Below are 15,079 nucleotides of genomic sequence, written 5' to 3' on the forward strand. Positions count from 1 at the left end.
GTGTGTGTGTGTGTGTGTGTGTGTGTGTGTGTGTGTGTCTGGCTGGCAGGCCATGTGTACAGAGGAGTCCTTCAGGATCAATCAGTTCTCAGTAATTTCCCCTACAGCCCATAAAAGCCAGGTCTGTCTAGAAGGAGCATGAGGCTGCCACATCAAACCAGCTAATTAATTTTCATAGCTGATTCAGTAACATCTGGCTTTGGAGATAAATTCTAATGAGAAAATGTAAACACGACAGTGTCCTGATGGTATAATATTTCACATTTCTTTGGTAGAAACCTTTATAATAGAAATCCAATTAGCAGTTTTGATTTGGACACGTTAGCCGCATATGTAAAACATTAAAAAACGTGTAACAACATGCAGAACAGAAAGTGAAAAACATTTCTGTTTTTCTGCTGCTCATTTTCACTGTTATCCAGTACCTGTGGACCCCATCTCTGTATCAGCGTACTGTATTTACCGCACACGTGTGCCGCTTCACTGCAGGCTAAACAAATGACCTCATGCTGCAGTGAGGAGGAAGCCCAGATTAGTCTTTCAGTTTAGTATTTCTTCCATCTGCTTGTGTGGAAAATAGATAGATTAAATCTTGGATGAGATTGTCTTTAATGAAATGAAAGATTAAATGTGGGAGTTTTGTCCAAGTTTTGCTTAAATCTATTTTAACAATTAAATCCATTTTTGACATGGTGCCATGCTTGCGTGCCTGTGAAGGATCAGTGTGCAGATTGCTTTAACATTCTCATTATCCGCTTTGCTATTTGTGAAACATGTTGGCAGGTTAAAAGCCCAATATGCAGTGCAGTATGGTATCCCCTGTTGAAATATCTTGTCCAGCTACTGCTTTTATTTACATAGAAATTAATTTGATTAGAGAAATAATTTTCTTGTAAGTTTGTGTGCGATGTTTGATAAAGTGACGGCAACTGGAAACAAAAAGCTGCGTTAAATAAACCGATTTTGATTCAACAAAGTCGTATTAAAAAAAAATCCAATCAATAAGTCATGAAGTATTTAGAAAAGAGTTATCTGGTGAGCACATTTTTGTTTCCACTGCCTCACAATATGCATTTGTTTGATGATTGTGATGACACAAGCAGCTGCTGAATTCAGACAGCTCTATCCTCTGAGAAATCATTGCGGTGATTGATTTTTATCTTTGCAATTATAGATAGCAGAGGCCTGACAAATAATTGCCTGGATTTTTTTTTTCCTTCCCTGTGTTGTTGCACAGAAAATCAACCTTGAGATGAACAGAGAGAGATGAGTGCTTGTAAAAAGAAATGCTTTTTTGATATCAAGCAAGCAGCAGGGTTTCCTTTCCCCTCACGTGCACTTGAATTGATTAGTACTTTGGTTGAGGGCATATTCAACATGTCTGCCCCCCTGCAAGGCTGCTCTACCCTGTTGATCAGTGGCTCATACATGAGCTTCCTCCGCTCTCTCCCTCTCCTCAGGAAGCTCCTGTGGGGCACCGAGGCTTTGATTGACTGGCGGCTGAGTCCACAGGACGCCTCTATTATTATCATCTCTACCTCGGCAGAGGGGCGGGGGTCTATGTCCAGGGGGTCTGGACGAAAGCCCCTGCTTTGTGTGCCCGATAGTCAATTAGAGGCAGCGCTCTGCCGGAGACGAGTGGGATGCAGGGTTAATTGCAGAGGACCAAACAGCTGGCTCTATCAGGGCCCATTGTGTTTGCAGCAGTTGTCACGGCAATTGAGGCCTGGCTGTAATCGCTGACTAATCAGCCTTGTGCCAGATGACACCTCCATTAGCACAAGGCAGGTATTGTTCAGGACGTGAAGCTGCCTCTGGCTTTCCCCAGCCTGCCCATCCTTTTACAGCAAGTTAAGGGACGCTGATTCTATCTGCTAAGAGATAAACAATAGCCACAGGTCAAGGGTTCCTTCAAGGGACAATGCTGTTCAGCCTGCCCCGTGCTTGACAGGTCAAACCTTTTCCAAGCTGGGAGATTGTGATGTGAAGGATTTGAATTGCCATGAATTATTAATTTGAATAAATTTATTACAGTGAGATTAATGGCTGACTGTACATTAGTGCAGGAATGGGCTGCGAGAGTGTGGAAAAGGAGCATCCCGCCAGCCCAGTCCTCAAAAAGACAACCCACATAAATGAAGAGCAAAGGCGAAGAAAAGAGGCCCAGCACACATGAGTGCATATAGGTTTATGGTATATATGCTGAGTATTTCGAGGACGTGCTTTTACTTAATGTGGACTGTCATTATGAGGGGAAATGGTTCCCATCGAAAGTAGCGGGTGCTGAACTAAGACTGACCTCTCGCTTTCTTTCATCTCCCTGGTCATCTCTGTTCCTGTAGTTTGCCCTAACCTCATCACAGGCTGCTCTGTTTGTTTGGCCGTAGTCTGAGTGTATTACACACTCGTTGTTCTGTGAAAACCTAATTGCAGTTCAACCAAATGGTCCTCTTCCTTCATCTAAACAAGCGCTCTTCTCCCCTGCTCACCAGTGTGCATGGTCAGAGGGGATCAAAGCGTGTGGTAAGTAGGGACGTAGACTTTGCAGGAGTGAGTGAGGAAATGCTGAGGGCTTTTTGATGTTTTGGAGCGTTTTCTCCGCTAATAAGAAGAAACTTCTCCAACCTGCTCATAATTTTAGAACACTTGGAACACTAATAAATGGGAGCAAGGGCATCTCAGGCAGTTCTCTCAGACTTTTTCCTCCGCTTAATTCATTTAAACCTCTAATTAAAATGCAAAGCATTCTCGTGGTCCTCTGGATTTGGTGCTGCACTCTCGCACAGCCTCTGACTCCCTATCTCCTCTCCTTTTTTTTGCTCCTCTCCCCTGCTACCCCTCCTCTTTCCACCTCACCTAACTCCATGCTCTCATACTCTCTCTGTCTGCCTTTGCTTCTTGTGATCAACACAATTTGACCTCTCACTTGGAAGAAGTGCACAGAATTTAATGGATTTTTTACAGTCTAATCTAACCAGTTCCCTCTTTATTGCTGTTTTGTACCCAGTGGACCTCATCTTTACCAGGCCTCCCCCCTCTGCCGCCTCTTCCACCGTCACACCAAGAAAATTAGTTCATCAGAATTCAAAATGTACTGCCGGCTAATTAAAGGAGTGTTAATTGAGTGTTCAGAATTGGGTACCCCCTTCACCAAATGCACACAGACACACACACACAGAGCAATCACACAAAAAGCACACACGCAATCACAGTGACAGCACCGGGTACACCAAGGACGTTGCGCTTGGGGAGTTTCATGCCAATCAAAAATGGAGAGAAAGGAGAGTGCCCATCCTCCAAGTGAAATGGGATTTCTAGATCATATCATGGCCTATTGCAGCTCAGTTCAGTGCTGTGCTGCCATGTTATCCAATCCCTGCCTTGCTATCTCTGTCTGACCGCTGGAGAGTGGAGCACTGCACAGATAGCCCCTCTCTCACGGCGTGCATCGTGCTAATGAGGGGTGGCATTTAGAGATGTGCTGCTCTGACACATGGGCATTGTGTGCCAGGCACTGGGTGATTAAGGACGAAGGTCAGCCCATTAATTGCCTCCCTGCCATCTCCGCTCCCTGGCGCGTGATCTCTCAGTACTAATGCATGTGTTTGCCTGAGCTTTTATCTAATCTCCAATGCAGTTCAATCACACTATGCTTGGTTTGTTTACATTCCTTTCATGTGAAAGTTTTTTTTCCGCTCTTACTTCTTTTCAAAGCAGCGCTTGCCCAGGTTTTGCTGTTCATTTACTGTGAGCTATTTCATGTGCTTGTGAGTGCACATAGCCTCCTGCTCTCAGGAAGGGAAATAGCATATTCTTCCATCCCCAGGGGAAATAATTAATCCTTACAAGGCTGTCGCATGTTGAAATGAAGCGAGTGTGAAGCATTTAGCCCAGGAGGCATTGCAGGCTGTCGCCCGCACAGGCACCTGTTGTTGTCCCTGCCCTACATTTCATGAGAGAGCGCTGAGCAGAGGATAACAACATGCTCCACTGATGGCAAATGAGACACACAACTGCCGATGCAGGTGTGTGTATGCATGCGAATGTGCCTCCCCCCATTTTTTTTCCCTGTTTTTCTGCATGATGTTTGCATGCACGACCACGCTAGAGAGTGTGCACAGGTGCAGGAAACCCCCCCCCCCTCCTCCCACCTTATGAGGAGGTAAGGGCTCGCACAAAGGAGGCAGTACTGGCGGCCTCAGAGGGTGTTTATCAGTCCGCACCATCTGTATGCTGCTGCTCATTGCTATGATCTACTGCAGCCTAAACCAATAAGTCACAGAGCGCCAGCCTAAAAAGAGACTCACTCCTTTAACCTCCATGTCCTCACTTATAGACTTACTGCTCTGGAGGAGAGAAATGTAGAGACCCCGCACATCAAACACACAGTGTGAATAACAATGTGTGTATGAGAGTGAAATATGCTCTGGTTTGTGGCCATACTTAGGCTACTGTAATCAACTTTGCTATAAAATTTTTACCGTGGAACTTTTTAAAGAGGAAGCCAGAATCAGAAGCATCCAGATGCTCATTTGCCTCCTCCTCCTCCTCTTCTTCCTTTATGCCCATGGGTTCTAATAACCGGAAGCCTTTGTGGAGCTGAGATGGGTTTTGTAGGCCTGAAAGGCCTCTAATCCCTGTGGCCTGTGAAGTGTGAAACCCTTTGATGCCAGGTTGGTGTGCCAAAGGCTCTGCCTATTGACAAACAAGGGCCAAGCTGGGAAAAGACGGAGGGAGAAGGCTTTCTCCTCTCTCTCTCTCTCAGAAGAAATGCAGGCTCAGGCATGGAAAATATGGGCTCAGTCAGTGAGAAGGAATAGAATTAGCCACCCTGTAATGAATTTCCTGGCTGTTTTTATAGTTTTTTTCCTCATGTGGCAGTAATTGGGTGGAATGATGGGCATACTGCAGCTGGGGGCTTATAGGGGCGGCAGGGCACAGGCCCTTGATATGCCTGAAAGCCAAGTATCTTTCCTCATTTAGACCATGTGATGATCAAAGATGTTTTTTTTGCCCTCATGTAAAGATGATCAGAAAAAATGCTGCCATCCATTTGCATGTGGACCAGCAATGTGCTTTGAAATGAGCATGTTTTTTTCTTCTGAGCAAATAAGTCTTCTGTCAGTTTTCCTCTGCAAGTCAGAACATCAAAGCAAATGGCACTGCTGTCACCAGGGAAGCAGGGCTTTGCCTCAGTAAGGTTGGTTAGATCTTAGATAGGCTAGCCTGGCATACTCAGACAAGCCCATTAGAATGACACCCTAAATTAAAATTAAATAATTAATGTCAGCACATTTTTTTCCTTTCTTTTACAAAATTTAAAGCCTAATTTGATGCCATAGAGTTTCTGATCTGGAAAGCATGTTGCCTGTCGGATGAAACAACACGCGTATAATAGTTCAGGCACTAAATTTGGCTTGGAATATTCACAGTTTCTCCAGTCTGCTGTTAAATTCCCAATTTATTTCTTTTATGATATGGATCTTGTAGATTTAATCATTTTCACAGTTGGAGACCCATAGGGTTTTTGAAATGAACTCCCCATGCTTTCTGTAATGGGAGCAAAGAAATGAGAATTGTGACTACTTGGCTGTGGAGTCTCTTTAAAATGATTTTGCAATCGGAAAGCAAATGGAGTGAGTCCTAGTCACAGCCTGCACCCTGCAGACTGCCTTGGGTCGCCAGGACATTTGCTGACGGCACAGTTATGGCAGTTAAATTTTTGTGCATTTTGTTAGCTTTTGCATAAAAAAGTCATTTTTGAAGGGGTTGCAAGTCATTTGTGGCAGCTGATATATTGCTTGTAAATTGAGTTCTTTTCCCACCCCCATACCCTTTTTGTTGCACTGAGCTAAGTAGCCATGAAATTGCCTGAATAATGTTGTTTAAATCCAATCTCACTGCAGTGCCTCACCTCCGTGCCCAGCCCCCCCAAACAATGACACATGGTGGGGTTTTTAGAAATTGCATTTTTTCCTGTTTGCCACCTCAGTTCACAATGGCCAACCCTTGGTTCAACGACCGAGGACCATCGCCAGTCTCACTCAACACCAATGTCCAATTGATTTTTGAAATGAGTGGTTTCACTGGTCAAACCTTAGAGAGAATTTGGACGTAAAGTAAGAGGAAAACATTTGCTATACTGGCGTCTATTTATCTTTTTTTCCTGTTCAATCAAGCATTTTTGTGTAGTTTTTGTAACATCAATTTATATTACAAGGATACGGAGGCCAGCTTTTTACTTCTCTAACCTCATACTGGAAATATTTCATTGTCACGTATGAGCATACCATTTGTAAAACTAATGTTTGATTTATTTCATCACTGAGTTTATGTTTTTCTGCCTTTTTAACAAATACTTTCAGCAAAAAAAAACATCACTCAAGTATTCTGGACTAGGCTCTGCTCTCATGTAGTTCACCTTAACCAGGCTACTAATTCCCCATGGATTTTTAATAGGTTTTTGCTAGGGCCTCTCATGTACTCCTGGACTGAATAAAAAATGTGAAAATTCTGTGGCCAAGGGTAAGACCCAGTAAGTGATAGCACTTATAAATCTCAAATGTGCCACTGCAATTAAACAAGCTTTTATCCCCTCCCCTTCATCCCTCCTTGCCTGGTATCCAAGGCTAACCCAATTCAATGCTAAAGAGAGTCCGAATTAATTTCACAATGCACTGATTTAACAGCGCCTAAGGTACCAGGCTTTGACAGAATGAGTTTTTAAAAAGATCCATTTGTCTAGGGATGAACTTCCACAGGAGGGTGAGAAAATGAGATGGGAGGAAAGCTCAGATGGAGGACGAGAGAGCGAACGCAAATGAATGCCAGCCCTCATTTACAATTTTCAAACTCTGTGTGGGTTTGCTCTGAAGTGTTTCTGCTGTTTGTAATCTTGTGTTATTCGCCTGCTCTTGTGTCACGATGACATCTTTTAACCTGCTTTCAATCTAGCCGTGGTGCTGCTGCCAGATCTTACTATTCCAGGAGAACAGTGGTTATTACAATTGATTGACCCGGCTTTGTGAATGCCATTGCTGTCAGGCTCTTTGATATTTCTGGTAATTAAACCCCAGGTCTGCTGTTCGCTTCTTCTACGGGCATTTGTTCATTTCAGTCATTCTTTTTTTCTTCTTTTTTGTGTCTTGCAGGTGAACTAGTAGTGCCCACACACTCCCCTCGCTACCCCACTGCAGCAGAACTTGATGCCTATGCTCAGAAGACAGCCAACAGCCCACTGTCCATCAAGATCTTCCCCACCAACATCAGGGTTCCCCAGCACAAGCACCTTAACCGGACTGTAAATGGATATGACACCACAGGCCAACGCTATAGTCCCTACCCACACCTCCACACAGGGGGCTACCAGGGTCTCCTTGCTATTGTTAAGTCCTCCTCCTCGTCATCGTCATCATCGTCAACATCCACCTTCGTCTCTTCAAAAGGTGTTCTCAAGAACTCCGAAGGCAGACGGACTAAGCTCTCTCCAGCCCACATAGCTGTTGCCCCATACCCGCCCCCTAGTAGTAGCACTTTAGCCAGTGGCCATGGCCAAATGGTATACCACACTGGGCCCTCAAAGCCTCCAGAAGGCCCCAGACTGTCAGTGCCCCCAAATGTCACTGTAGCTGGCTCAGTGATCCCTGTAACGGGGGGCCGAGGCCTGGCCTTGCCCACGCAATCCAACCTTCCCTCCATTCAGAGCATCATCTATCAGATCAACCAACATTGCCAGGCCCAGGCTCTGCAGCAGGTGTGTCAAGGGGCTGCCACCGCACCATCGAATTCCAGCCCTTCCAAGCAGGGCGCGGCTGTCATGGGGGTCTCTTCTAACTCCTCCGGTGGAGGCTATGTGGTAGGAATGGGTCCCCAGGCTAACATGGTATATACAGGTCAGGGGCTGCCGGCTCAGAACTCAGAGGCGATGAAGACTGGTGTGTACGCAGATGGTATGGACTACATACTATGGCAGAAGCAGCAGCAACATCAGCAGCAACAGCAGCAGCAACAGGCTGTGCTCCGCATGTACAGTGGAGGCAGTGGAGGAGGGGGCGCCATCAGCAAGTCCCCGGAAACTTGTGTTCCAGGAGGAGGGATTATGGGTGCCCAGGTGTCCTCCTCTTCTTCTAGACCTTACCACCTGACTGCCAGTGCCAGTGGAGGAGGCGGGCTGGACAAAGTCAGCTCTTCCCCTTTGAACTGCGTGGGTATGCACGGAAACTTCTCAGTGGGTCAGTACTTTGCGCCGCCGTGGAACAGCGTGCTGGTGACACCTGACAGTGACTGCTACAATCCCCAGGAGCTTTTGGGCACCTCCACCGGAGGGCCGGCCACAGGGCACAGAGAGATGGGCTACCCTCACCACCATCACCACTATCACCATCACCATCACCACCCTGCTATAGACAGCGGGGGAGGTTTGTGCTGCAGCCTGCCCAGCAAAAGCTTGTGCAACACGTCTGTGCTGAGCAGCAGCTTGCAGTCTCTGGAGTACCTGATCAACGACATCCACCCACCCTGCATCAAGGAGCAGATGCTTGGCAAAGGCTACGAGACTGTGTCTGTGCCACGTCTCTTAGACCACCAGCATGCACACATCCGCCTCCCTGTTTACAGATAGAGGGGGAAGTAAAGGAAACGAATCAAGAGTTGTGAATTTGTGAAGATTCTCCAAGTTTAAAAAAACAAACAAAAAAAAACCAGATGTTTTTTTTGGGAGGGGGGGCAGGGGGTTGATGCGAGTGCCACTGCTTTAACTAGTGTGGGTGCTTAGAGAAGAGCAGTTGTCGTGCTGTGTGGCCCTAGGTTTGGTGGTTTCAAGGTAGGCTGTGGAAATCCCAAATACAAAAAGTGGTAGTGATTGCCAGTGGGAATGAAAAGGGATTTCATGATTCTCCTGATGTTCCAGCTTGTGGTTTGCCAATAGGATTTTGAATTAATTATATTTTTTGGTCTCCTGTTTTTGTTTTGTTTCTTGTTTTTTTTTTTTTCTCATGCCTGAACTTGTTTTGACCAGAATCATAGCTTGACATGAAGTGCATAAGCCACTTGTATCCCCATTCTAAATACTAAGGATGAAGCTACTGTGTAGGTTGTCACTGAAATGGTCACAAAAGGGCCAATATTTAGGGCTGCTCTCAAAATCCAAACTCTGTAACAGTACACACACGTGAACACGTACAAAAGACAAAAAAACAAAACATGTACTGACAAGTGAGAAGACTATAGGCTGTACTTGGGTGTTATGTACAAGGATCATAAGGTTGAGTTAAAAGGCTAGTACGATATTAGTTATTATTGCTGTTATAATAATTGATACATAAATTGCACTGCTTGAATTTTGTTAACTTTGAAGTTTGGAATTGGGTAGTTTGGATATGATATATTTAAGAAACTTGAAAAACTTGAACCTATTTTTTGTTGTTTGATATATTTGTAGGTATATTATATGTATTTGGCTGCTACGGGGAAAAGTGTCTCAAATGCTTTTTTTTTTTTTCAATTTAATTTTATTATTTTCCACTTTTTGTTTTGATGACTTAATAATTTCTCCTCTGGCTGACGTGCAGTTTCTTATGTCCTGGTGTGAGGCATAGTTGCTGCTTTGGTTCTGTAAGAACCTGTTTGGAGAGCTGTTTTTTTTCCTAACCAACACTGGAATCATACAATACAATAAATACTTATTTAAAAAGAAAACATTGCAAAAAAGAAAAAAAAAACATTACAAGAAAAAGAATTGTTACAATGAAGAATGTGACTGGGAGGTTATCTGCATAACCTTACATGTATGTTAATGCGTGTATGTGGCTGAGTGCATGCGTGCGTGCTTTGTCTTTTTCTTTTTTAAATTTGTGTTCTTCAAAATCCTCAGACTTTTTTTTTCTTCTTCTCAAATTCTGTCATTACAAGATTTTTACCACCAAGACCGAAAGACTGAGTCACCGGTCCCATAAACATTATATCTGCATAATGTACGGGAGATGGTTTGCAAATTCAACCCCTCTTATTTAATTTTTATTTTTGGAGGCTTTAGATTTTCAGTGGAGCTAGAGAGCATTTTCTCACGTGACTCCTTTATGACTGTATTTACAGCACTACAGCCTCTTCATCTGTCAGGTGCTATCATCATGAGAAAGTGGTGGAAACAAATGGAGATCATATCTTCGGGGTGCTATTCACCCCTAATCCTGCAAACAAAAACAAATGAAAACAATCATGCCCTGTCCTCTGGCATCAGATGAAATGAGACTCAAAGCTCACTGCTTTTCATTGTCCATTTCAGCCCCTGGTTGGGATGCGTTTAGCCGAGGCCAGTCTTAACTTGATGATTCAGAGCAGTGAAATATTTATTATGACTGTGAGATTCCCTTGAATGTACTGCACTTAAATTACTGCGATGTTTTATTGCCTTGTGGGACTCAAGTGAAAGAGAAAAATTGGATCAGTGCAGCAGTCCTCTGGTCTTAAATTAGCATTTCTTTTGTCAGTCAAATTTGAGTAGTAAATTGAATTTATTAACTGCAGAGGAAGAAAGAACCAGAGCTTTGTTGTGGGGAAATACTGGCATTAGTCTAGATTTATGAAGTGCAATTATTATGACTGTATTAACATTTTTTTTCTCTGAGCTTACACCAAAAAAAATGTAAACTACAGTTGTCAATACATTCCCAATGTACCACATCCCTAATCCTTATCCATCTTTTGTTTTGAGGTGTAAAATAAATTTCTTTAAAAATTTATTCAGAAGCCACATTTCGGCTTTGAAGTCTGTGATTATTTTTTAACATGTGACCTCTAAAAGGCAGTGGGAAGCTTGGGATATTGTTACAGCAGCTCTGTGAGACCCAGAGTGGAATACGGTGTGTGACATCGCTCGGATAATGTGCTGTAATGATAAACGTAGTAGTAGCAGTGCATTTAGATGATTGTCTTTTAAATGTTTACACTTTGGCCATCCAAAGATACGGGACAGACAGCACTGCTGAAAAACATTAACCGTTAATACTGAAATGCGACGGATATTTAAAAGAAGAAGAAGCATCGTTATGATTTGATCTTTTCCCTTAATTATTAACGATGAGCCTTAAATTTTGAGGTAATGGTGTTCGTAGGCATGCCACTGTATCTGAAAGCTGACAGAGATTCCAGTCTAAAGAGTACCAAGCCCCTTGGCTTAAATTTGCACAGTAAGCCTCTTTAACATTCCAGTGAAATTTTTCATGTTGTTTCAACAGCTTAATGCCCCAGCCGCGGTCTGATTCCAGCATATTTTCTGTCTTGTAGAAATATTTTGACAGATTTACAGATACATCCCTTCCCAAAATCCCTTCCGTTTGGCTTCTGCATCCAAGCATTAAACCCTGTCACATGATGTTGAAGTGAAGAGGAGACACTTGAGGCAGTGGAGCTTCTAGTGTCTGGCCTTTCCCACCAGTGGAGGTCTGAGGCACCAGGCCTCTCTACTAATGGGAATATTGGGTGACGTCTGGCTACAGGACACAGCCAGCAGAGAGTATTCATTCAGTCAAAGGGTTGAAATCAAACACCTTTCAAATAGTAAAGGATTTCCTCTTAGATACTGAAAGAAATCTGGCCATTTGAATCCAACTTCAGCCGAATAAACAGCAAAAATCCACGTGAATACGATCATTTGTCATTTAGAAAAATACAGAGTTAAAAACAACAACAGTTTTATTTAGTGAAAGGTGACTCTGTGCCTTTGTGGCCACCGTTCATTATGTACAGGCTCCAAACTGTCTGTCCCCTTGGTCCTTTACACACGTTAATGAGCTTCTATTGATGGGATGCATCTTATCCCTGGAACTGTGGTCCATTCCTCTGTTCCTGATTTGGACAATGGACGCTTAGCCCATATTAGGATAATAGAATTAAATTTCAAATAGATTTGTGCCTGGGCTGATCCAGCCACGGCTCACTCAGCTGCAGAGGCAGAGTGGCATATGGCATGTCATTATCTAAGCCCACCCTCCCCCTGTCTGGGGCCAACTGGGTTCAGCAGTGCTTAAACAAACTGAAGGTTAGGACTGGCTGGCTGGCGTTAAAGAGGAGGATAGAACGGTTTTCTGTGGGTGAGTGGGTGGGGGGAGGCTGCTAAATCACAGCCTCCGCGGCTTCTCTGAGGGCCTCAGCACTGCACCCTGGCACCTGGGCTCAGAGGCCTGCTTTAAAGGCTGGGCTGTGTTTGATCAAGGGGATTTGTTTTCTGTTGGATTATATATGGTTATATGGTTGTTCTCTGCCTGGCTGATGGGTCCTGTGCAATGTGACAGGTCTCAGCAAAAAAAACAAAAAAGGGGGGTTTGGAGAGAGGAAAGGATGTGGGCAAGGATTTGGGGGCCAGAGAAGCCTCGAAGCATCAGTAATCAGGATAATTGCCATATTCCTGGTGCCTGGTTGAAGCTTCCCCTATTTGGCTCTGCGGTCACATATCAGATTGAAGGCCAACTGAAATCACCTCTCTGGCTGAAAGACTTATTGAGCCTCAATCTGATTTTCCTAAGTAAAAAAACAAACAAACAAAAACTTCACTTTAAACTTTTTAACACTTCAACAAATATTTTGTCCAGGAAATTATTAATGACACAGAAATCTCAGTCTGAATGAGGACATTTGGATCTGTAATTTATCGCTGTAGCAACAGACCGATATTAACTGTTAACACATTTTCAAGGGCAGAGAGATGCTCTCAAGGATGGCCCGAGGGCAGAACGAAGGTGAAATGACTTATGCTGGTTGTAAAAATCCCTTAGTAAATCCCAATAACTCCACAAGGACCTTTACCCAGTGTAAAGGTCTAGTTGCATATTATGCGCCTTAAATACTGCTGAGAAGAAAAGAGAGCAGACGGGGTCGTTCAAAGCAGGGTCAGCTCTTTCACTCTCGGAAGAGAGGGAACGGGAGGGGATGGAAGGACAAAAAAATATATAGGCAGCTGCTCACTCTGTAGAGTCTTGGCGCTGCTCTAATCTACAGATGACAGGAGGGGGAGAAGGCCCAAGCGCCCCCCCACCCCCTTACTTCCACAATGATTTGGTCAACCTCAGTCATGTCCCCTGGCTGCCCTTGGGCCCCTGGGGCTCTCATCTCAGAGTTCTTCCCAGCATCCCTCCTTAACGTTACATCCACAAGGCCATTCCTCTCCATTTGGCTCCTACCTAGCAAGAAAATACCTTAATCAATAGTTCAGTTGGTTTTGAGGAGGCTTGTATTGTTAATCCACCAGCCTTATTGCTGTATTGCACAATACCATTAAAAGATTTTTCTGTGTTTTGTCACAAACGTTGAGCACGCTGCTGTCTCTTTAGTGCTGTCTGATAGAACTGGATGGGTCACATGTGAGCGCCGTAGAATTTAAATTTTGTTTTCAGCACCTGTTAAATGCACCGCAAGGTAAAAGATCAGCACAGATGAAGAAATAAATCAGGATCTTTATCCCAAAAGGCACAGCCTCGGAGCCCTTTTCTGAAAGGCAATGCAGCGGGGCATAATTCCAAGAGCGTTTTTATTTCTTCAGCGCCACAAGTATGTATGTTCAGCTGAGAAAGCTTATGGCCTCCAAATATTCATCTTGTTTACGCTGTGGGGATATTGCTGTATCCAATCAAAACTCAAAAGTCTGGGGATTTTGCTTATTTTCTTCCTGATTCCTTTCACTGTTTGTGAGGCTCTCCGAATGTTCCTGTGGACAAACAGGGCTGTTTTTCCCGAACGATCTCAAATGCACCAACGCTGCCAAAGTCTGAGGGTGCCGCAACCTTGAGAAAATAATATATATGGAAATGGGAAATCTATAAAGCATCTCTCTTATTGTTCTCCCTGCAGTGTTGTATTTATGTTTAAAAATGATTTTGTCTCCTCAGGATGAAAATATGTAAAGAATATCTTCCTTTTTTCTTTTTTGGAAAAATTATAATATATGAGACTCAGATTTTGAACTAAGAAGTCTGAATATTTAAAAAAAAGAAAAAGAAAAAAGAAAAAAAGCTGTAAAATCCTTTAGTCGTGGGGTTTTCAACTTTTGAATGTGCCTACAGCCAAGCATCCCAGTGATTGCTTACCCTCTCCAGTTCTGCAATCTCCCCCTAATCTCCCCACAACCATCATCTTCAATTTGCTGAAACTGCCACTGTCCCTCCTCCATCCCAACGATCACAGTAGATATTTTGTCTGTTCTCCCTGCTTTTTGTCAATCTCAGGACTGAAATTTCTTTATTTTAAATGTAGATGGTTGGTTTTCTTTTGACCTCTCGTCTCTTATGTATTATTGTTTGACATAAGTAAATAAAGCAGATGACTTCTATGTCTGTCCTGTTATCCGCATTACTCCTTACTTTCATTCCTTCTTTCTTAAACAATTTTTAAAATCCCTGAAGAAGACCTTCCTGTAATGAAGATAAGCATATCAGTCTTAGGATTCACTTTGTGCATCACCACCATATGCCGCGGCGACAATCCTTTTCACCTTTACAGCAGTCTATTGCAGCATCGGTAAGGCCTCGCAGTTCATGACGCATGTGTGGTTTGTGCTTTTGTTGCCAGGCAAGCTTTGGGACACAAAGGAAACAGTAATTTAATAATGTGGGATTGCCTGATTTTTTTTTCTTATTTTTTTGCTCTCAAGCAAAGACAAATGCAGGCTAAGTCACAGTATACACAAATTTTCAAAGTGAAAGCATCTCCTTTGATGGTTGGACACACAAGCTGCGGCATAATGAAAAAACAGACCTATAAAATAACCACTGAAAAATTCCCTCCAGTTAAAACACCAAAAACATTTACACTTGTTTTTTTCACTATATTTAACTCCATCGCTTATATTATATAACAGTCTAATATCAACTCATCTATAGGAATTGTGTGTTGAGAATTTTCCAGCACTCGAAGTAACTCAGCATACACTTAAACTAAATGTTGAACAACACAGGTACCTTCAACACCTCAATATTGACACTTTTCTTCTCTTTTCTCTCCTCACTGCCAGCCTCTCCACCCACCTAAAACATCAGATAAGTCGTAGACTGATGAGCCAGCTGCCTCCACCAGAGCGTGTGGTAGTGGG

General features: G+C 43.4%; 1 protein-coding gene across 2 annotated transcripts in view; it reads left to right on the forward strand.

Annotated features, from left to right (window-relative positions):
- The window catches only part of fam222a (family with sequence similarity 222 member A), a 56,565-nt gene extending 42,578 nt beyond the window's left edge, over nucleotides 1-13,987 (forward strand). For both annotated transcript variants that reach the window (XM_005940182.3, XM_042227699.1), the window contains one exon: nucleotides 7,152-13,987. In XM_005940182.3, coding sequence (XP_005940244.1) covers nucleotides 7,152-8,620 — 1,469 coding nt within the window. In that variant the 3' untranslated portion in view covers nucleotides 8,621-13,987. The remainder of the gene's footprint in view (nucleotides 1-7,151) is intronic.
- Nucleotides 13,988-15,079: the final 1,092 nt, after the last annotated feature.

The sequence above is a fragment of the Haplochromis burtoni genome, unplaced genomic scaffold, assembly GCF_018398535.1.
Source record: "Haplochromis burtoni strain Fernald_Lab_line unplaced genomic scaffold, NCSU_Asbu1 Contig_276, whole genome shotgun sequence".
Classification (NCBI taxonomy): Eukaryota; Metazoa; Chordata; class Actinopteri; order Cichliformes; family Cichlidae; genus Haplochromis; species Haplochromis burtoni.